This window comes from Nansenia antarctica, assembly GCF_963989245.1.
Source record: "Nansenia antarctica genome assembly, chromosome: 11".
Taxonomy (NCBI): Eukaryota; Metazoa; Chordata; class Actinopteri; order Argentiniformes; family Microstomatidae; genus Nansenia; species Nansenia antarctica.
The window spans coordinates 9,105,993-9,113,492 of record NC_137681.1 but is presented as its reverse complement, the minus strand read 5'-3'; the positions used below and the strand labels follow the sequence as shown (position 1 = coordinate 9,113,492).

At 46.7% G+C, this 7,500-nt stretch overlaps 1 protein-coding gene across 1 annotated transcript in view; it reads left to right on the top strand.

Annotated features, from left to right (window-relative positions):
• The window catches only part of mta3 (metastasis associated 1 family, member 3), a gene marked incomplete at its 3' end in the record, with an annotated part of 19,916 nt that overhangs the window by 6,530 nt on the left and 5,886 nt on the right, over positions 1-7,500 (top strand). Inside the window, exons 9-13 of the mRNA XM_080542055.1 lie at positions 796-870; positions 1,279-1,337; positions 1,469-1,587; positions 2,306-2,463; positions 4,771-4,993. Coding sequence (XP_080398181.1) covers positions 796-870; positions 1,279-1,337; positions 1,469-1,587; positions 2,306-2,463; positions 4,771-4,993 — 634 coding nt within the window. The remainder of the gene's footprint in view (positions 1-795; positions 871-1,278; positions 1,338-1,468; positions 1,588-2,305; positions 2,464-4,770; positions 4,994-7,500) is intronic.

The window sequence follows — 7,500 nt, the reverse complement described above, 5'->3', positions numbered from 1 at the left end:
AGGGTGAGGGAGAGTGTGTGAGAGGGTCAGTGTGTGAGAGGGTCAGTGTGTGAGAGTGGGTGAGTGTGTGAGTGTGTGAGAGTGTGAGAGGGTGAGAGGGTGAGAGGGTGAGAGTGTGAGAGTGTGAGTGTGTGAGTGTGTGAGTGTGTGAGAGTGTGAGAGTGTGAGTGTGTGAGTGTGTGAGTGTGTGAGTGTGTGAGAGGGTGAGTGTGTGAGTGTGTGAGGGTGTGTGTGTGTGTGTGTGTGTGTGTGTGTGTGTGTGTGAGTGTGTGTGAGTGTGTGAGAGTGTGTGTGAGTGTGTGAGAGTGTGAGTGTGTGAGAGTGTGAGTGTGTGAGTGTGTGAGAGAAGGTGAGAGTGTGTGAGAGGGTGAGAGTGTGTGTGTGAGTGTGAGAGGGTGAGAGAGAGTGTGTGTGTGTGTGTGTGTGTGAGTGGGTGAGTGGGTGAGAGGGTGAGAGGGTGCTGAGGAGTCAAAAATGTACGAGTCACTGATGGACAGTTTTCGTGCGTGTGTGTGTGTGTGTGTGTGTGTGTGTGTGTGTGTGTGTGTGTGTGTTGCGTCTGGCACTCTGGGATTGGAGTAACATTATGAATATTCATGAGGGATGTGATTTCCCCCGGGCGGGAAGAACACCAGTTATTAATACCCTCTCTCTCACCCCCTCCTCCTCTCTCTCACCCCCTCCTCCTCTCTCTCACCCCCTCCTCCTCTCTCTCACCCCCTCCTCCTCTCTCTCACCCCCTCCTCCTCTCTCACCCCCCCCTCCTCTCTCTCTCCCCCCCCATCCCCCCTCCAGCTCCCATGGAAGTCTCTGACCAGTATCATAGAGTATTACTACATGTGGAAAACCACAGACAGATACGTGCAGCAGGTGAGTCTGCCCTCCGCCTCTGTGTCTCTTACCCACAGAGGAGCAGCATGGCCTCTAATACCTGTCTGGTAATAATAATGATGATGAGAATACAGGGGTTCCCACTGGTCCTTGAAATCCTTGAAAGTTTGTGAATTTGAGAAAAAGAAATCTTTTTGAAAATAGACATGGGTCAATGAAAGTGCTTGAATTCCCCTCTCTCTCTCTAAAATCTATATTTAAAAAAGCTCGTCAACTAGTTCTGTCTCAAACTATGCCATGTTGGGACCTTGAATTTGAGGGAATTGAGTCTTGAAAGTCGATGAAAGGTGCTTGAAAGGTGCTTGAATGCAATGTTTCCGAAGGTGTGGGAACCCTGTAGTAATAATAATGATACTAATGCTGCCTGCCCTGTGTCTCTCTGAGCAGAAGAGGCTGAAGGCAGCAGAAGCAGAGAGCAAGCTCAAGCAGGTTTACATCCCCACATAGTAAGTTGGTGTGTGTGTGTGTGTGTGTCCATGCGTGTCCGTGTCTGTGTGTCCGTGTCTGTGTGTCGAGGACGCGGGTTGTAAAGATCTCCGTGCCTCTTCCCTCCCCCCCTTTCTGTTTTGATTGGCAGTAATAAGCCCAACCCTAATCAGATCTCGGTGACCAATGGGAAGATGGCGACAGTGAACGGGGCGGGCCCAGGGGGCTACCATGCAGCAGGAGGCGGGAGAGCATGCGAGAGCTGCTATTGTGAGTATGCGTGCGTGTGTGTGTGCGTGCGTGCCTGCCTGCGATGAATTAGTGACAAGTAGTGACAGCCAGGGAATTATGGTAGGGAGTCAGAGCCTAATCCATCTGCACTGATCACCACTAATGAATAATCTATATCCCATCAGTTCCTCTCACCCTTCCCCTCTCTCCTACCTGCTCTCCCTCGAGGGTCACTAGGGACAGACTGACTGATGGACAGGCCAGTAGGGACAGAGAGACTGATGGACAGGCAGGCTCAGAGTTGAAGATGAGTTATTTATCGACACTGATGGGTGTTGGTTTGATTCTGTGTTGATGAGGTATGTGTAGGGCGTATGTGTAGGGCGTATGTGTAGGGCGTATGTGTAGGGGCTATGTGTAGGGGCTATGTGTAGGGGCTGTGTGTAGGGGCTGTGTGTAGGGGCTGTGTGTAGGGGCTGTGTGTAGGGGCTGTGTGTAGGGGCTGTGTGTAGGGGCTGTGTGTAGGGGCTGTGTGTAGGGGCTGTGTGTAGGGGCTGTGTGTAGGGGCTATGTGTAGGGGCGTATGTGTAGGGGCGTATGTGTAGGGGCGTATGTGTAGGGGCGTATGTATCAATGACCCTGAGAGATGAGGTGGAATGTTGTGTATTCAGCCTCTTGGGGGACCCCCTCTAACATGCAGATGTGTGTGTACACCTCTAACATGCAGGTGTGTGTGTGTGTGTTCGTTCGTTCACAGCGATGCAGTCCGCTCAGTGGTACTCGTGGGGGCCTCCTAACATGCAGTGTCGCTTGTGCGTGTCGTGCTGGATGTACTGGAAGAAGTACGGTGGCCTGAAGATGCCAAGCAGAGCGGAGGCTCCCGAGGAGAAGACCCCTCCCAGCCCCGCGCCCACTGTAAGCTCACCCCCCCGTCTGTGTCCCCGAAACCTCTGCACTCACATCACTGACCACGTCAGACCAGAGCAGTCAGACCAGACTAGAGTCTATTTAGAAGAGTGGCGCCAATGTAGTAGGGGGTCCATTTTCTTTTTTCTTTTTTTGATGTGTTTTTATTTCGTTTTCAGAGACATTACAGTACATTACAGACATAACAGACATAAGCAAACAGCAGCAGAAACAAGAACAAAACTAAACTAAACTAAAAACTAAAACTAAAACTAAAAACAAAACAAAAACAGTTCACGGAGTACTTCTCATATACAATACAAAGCCATTTTTAGGAAGTAAGAGGCATTGTTAGACGTTCCACATTGCACATTGCACTAAACCTCCCAGTTGATCCCTGCAATGTGTATCTCATCTTTTCCAGGGTGGGGGTGGCAATTTTCTATTGGCCGTTCGCTCGTGGAGACTCAAATAGTAACCTACGGTCGCAAGTTGCCAGGCAACCGTTAAACTCCAATTTGTTGTGGTTCAGACAATTCAAGAGAGATTTCCCAAATGTGTGGTAGTTTTATTATTGTTTTGCTTGAGAAGTCGCCATGTACAGTCGGGTGCAAAAATGTGGGCACCCCTGGTTTAAATGTTACAATTAATCTCCAAGTGATTGGAAGCAAACCTGAACACTAAATGCTACGAAGTTAAACATGAAAACCTTTCTGCAAATTTTAAAGCAAGGTTTCTTTTTATTTTCACAAGTTTCGAGTTTTTAAATGATAAAAAAGGAAAAGGGCCCTGTGCAAAAGTTTGGGAACCCTTTTGGATCTATTCTTTGTTACCTTTTGAGAAGATAATTACTAAGGCCCACACCAAGGTGATTTACTCATTAGGCCTTCAATGAGTCAGGTGAATATAATTCCATGGTTGAACTATCCACCATCAAGGAGAAGGCTACAAAAAACTCTCGCAACCTTTCATTTCAACGGTCAGAAACCTCATCAGAAAATGTAAAATAAATGGAGCAAAGTCAAGGCAATATCTGGAAGACCAAGAAAAATAGATAGAATGTCCCGAGATCTGGTGAGAAATGGAATATTATTGAAAATCTGTGGAGAGATCTCAAATATGCCGAGCATGCAATAAGGCCGAAGAATATTTCTGAGCTAGAGGTGTTCTGCCAGGAAGAATGGGGAACATTTTCAAAAACAACAATTGAAAGACTCTCAATTGAAAGACTCTCTACAGGAAGAGTTTGCAAGCTATTGCCCAAGGAGGAGTTACAAAGTACTAGCTGACAGGTTTCCCAAACGTTTGCACAAGGCCTTTTTCCTTGTTTTATTATTTTGAAACTGTAAAAAGTAAAAACTTTTTTTTACCTTGCTTTAAAATGTGATGAAATGTGTCATGTTTAACTTACTAGTAGTGCTGTCCCAAACGACTATTTTTCTAACGATTAATCTAGCGATTATTTTATCGATTATTCGATTAGTCTAACGACTAATTTATCGCTAAGTCTAACGATAATTTTTGTACTGTAAAAAAAAAAAAAAGGGAAAAAAAAAAACGTATTTGTCTCCACCTCACTGCTATGTTTAGCCAACTTGAATGCCAACATGGCCATTTAGAAGTCTGTCCATCACCACAACACATAGCTAGCTAACGTTACTCTCGCTGCTATGTTATGATTAGCTAAATTGATGCTAACGTAGCATGCGAGCTACGAGCTAGATAACGTACAGTAGGTGCTCGCACCACAATGACAATAGGCTACCGTAGCTAGCCAGCTACATAGCTAACGTTACTAACACCAGAAGACAAGACATACGAACTGTGGTGAGCTACATTGCTTGTGTAACATTAGCTAGTAGCTATCCATTTTTCACTCATACACTTAATTGTCTCGCCTGGTAAAATAAAGGTTTAAAAAAAAAAAAAAAACGTCATATTTTTTTTAACGACTAACCGACGCATTTTACGCTAACCGACGTATTGACGTAGTCGATGACGTCGACGACGTCGAATAATCGTAACAGCCCTACTTACTAGGTTTGCTTCTTTTCACTTAGATATTAATTGTAAAAGGCATTTTGACTAGGGGTGCCCAAATGTATGTCTCCCGTAATTTCATTGGCGACACTCTTTTAATATAAAAAAGCATCCCATCCCATTCTTTTTGTATTCAAACCAGGCCCCTCCGACCAGCACAACATGACTTAAAACGGCAAGCTAAGCAAGTTTTGGGACATTTATGTTGTTGTTAAAGCCAGTCTCTCCCTCTTTCCCTCTCTCTCTCTATCTCCCTCTTTCTCTCTCTCCCTGTAGGAGCCTCGTTCGCGGGGCCACGGTCCTCGCCAGTCCAGTCACATGGTACCGGTGCGCAACAGTGGCAGCCCCAAGTCCTCCACGAAGACCAAGCAGGCCTTCCTGCTGCAGGCCACCCGGCTCACCAAGCTGGCCAGGCACATGTGCCGTGACCTCATCAGGCTGCGCCGCGCCGCGCGCCGCCCCTTTGTTCCCATTAACTGTGGGGCCATAAAGGCAGAGTGTAAGAGCTCTTTAAATTCCTAACTTGTGCCTCGTGCACACACACACACACACACACACACACACACACACACACACACACACACACACATACACACTCACCCCAACAGTACATGCATACACATACACACACACACACACATACACATTCACTCACCCCACCACCCCCTCTTCACCCTGACGCCCCCTCCCTCTCACCCCCCCCCCATCCCCCCCGCTCCCCCTGCGCTGCTCCTCCCACCTGTCTGTCTCTCTCTCTGTTTTTATTATTATTGTTATATTATTATTATTATTTTTTGGTTTTGTATTCTCCCCCCCCCCCTCCCCCCCGTTTCCAATAAAGACTGCCTGTCCTCATAACCTTTGAGTTCTGATCATCTTTTCATTCGTGTTTGTTTGGTTTGGTCGTTTTTCTTTTGTCGGTCTGGTCTTGAAAATCATTTGTGAACTGAAAAGCCCCATTGTAGCCATTGTAAACCAGCCATTGTCGTTTTTTGAAAAGACATTTCTACCATTACAGCAGGGGTAATAAATCTACATGTGCATGCCCGCCCATACGCATGCATGCACAGTACACACAAACACACGCGTACACACACACACACACACACACACAAACAATTGAGATTATCTTCCTATTATTGACAGTAGATGATAGCGATATGACATCCATAGTGTAGACTGAGCCAGCGTATATTTGCTACGGTTAGGTAGAAGGAGAAGGTGGCATATTTTATTAAGAGAAGCTCTATTTTGCACAGCACACATGGGGGAGCTAGGCCACTCCATGCTATTATGGCTGAATCATGTGTTTCAGCTGAGAATGTTTTACCCCATCAAACATTTACTTCTGTCCAGCCCAGAGCTCAGCCAGCCAGACAGGGGCGGGCAGGTGTGTGTGTGTGAGAGATGATACTGTACATATTAAGCCTTTGTAGATATGGCTGCTTTTTCTGCAAGTCGCTCAACGGTGTGCGCTAGTGTGTGAGTGTGTGTGTGTGTGTGTGTGTGATTGATCGCCACAATTGATTGGGACTGAGTGAGGACAGTTCGGTGGAGCTCATTTTACTGAGGTCACTTGAAAGAGGGGAGAAGGAAAGAGAGAGAGAGAGAGAGGGAAGGAAAAAGATCAATAGCTAGCTGACTGAAGGGCAGCTCTTACGGCTGTGTTGTGAGTGTGCAGGAAAAAGCAGTGTCTGTCGTGGCAGTGTGTCCCAGCGTAGTGCAGATCGATCTGTGGCAAGGCCCCCATCGAAACAAAAGCAGCATATAATGAACTCAAATGATAGTATTGAATCACTCAGCCCATCAATCTTGTTTTCTTGGCCTTGTTTATCGTTTTTTCGATGTATGTGTTGCCATACCAACCCATCCGTGCTGCCATTCTGCTCTGTAAGCCCCGCCCATATGTCCATATAAGGACGTTTCTCTGTGACATGGGCGGGTTCCATCGCAAAGACTCTCTCCCTCTCTCACCTCTTTCTCATCTCTGTTGCGTTGCGATACTACCTCTTCTCCCCCTCTTTCTCTATCCCTCTCTCTCTCTCTCTCCATCTCTCTCTCCCTCCCTCTCTCTCTCTCTGTATGTGAGAGTAGTACTCCAATAAAGTCACAGCTGAAACCATCCTCTCTGAGTCCTTGTGCTTCATGTGTCTGTGTACCTGTCCATCTCTCCACCACACTCACCGATTGGCCGGTCCGCCCAGACCCGGACCAGACCAGGCCCGCCCCCCTTCACTACAGCATGGACTCCGCCTACCTTAATGCCTGCTGCCATTACACCCTAATTACGCCCTCACCATGCTGTGTATAAGTGTGTATAAGTGTATAACTGTGTGTGTTGATATGCATTTGCGTCATGTAAGCATGGATGTGAACATAATGGAGAATATATGTATTTACAGTATATATACTGTATATATATAGGCCTGTGTGTGTGTGTGTGTGTGTTTGAGTGCTATGTTACTACTACTACTACTACTAGTACTCTTCCCATACCCATCTCATATAGTACATGACCCACAAACACACAGTGTTTCATTCTCATATAAACTCAGACTGGCTAGTCTGAGGTATATCTGGCATTCATTTGACATTGTCAGGGGCTTTGTTTCGCTCTGTAGGAGCTTAATGAATACAGGCTTCTGGCTTCAGGATTCACATCACACTCAGCTGGAAGTCTGTCTCACACACGCACTCATTCTCTCTGAATGAGTAATGAGGTAATAATAATACTCTATGAGCCCTGTCGTTACTGAGGTGAGATGAACAGAACGTTTATGTGTGATGGAGGGGAAGGTGGAGCTGTGTGAGGCATGACAAGAATAAGAGCACTGCAGGTTAGACTGTCTGTCTCTCGGTCCGTCTGTCTGTCTGTCTCTCTGTCCGTCTGTCTGTCTCTGTCCGTCTGTCTGATGTCTGTCTGCCTGTCTCTCTGTCCGTCTGTCTGTCCGTCTGTCTCTGTCCGTCTGTCTGATGTCCGTCTGTCTGTCTCTCGGTCCGTCTGTC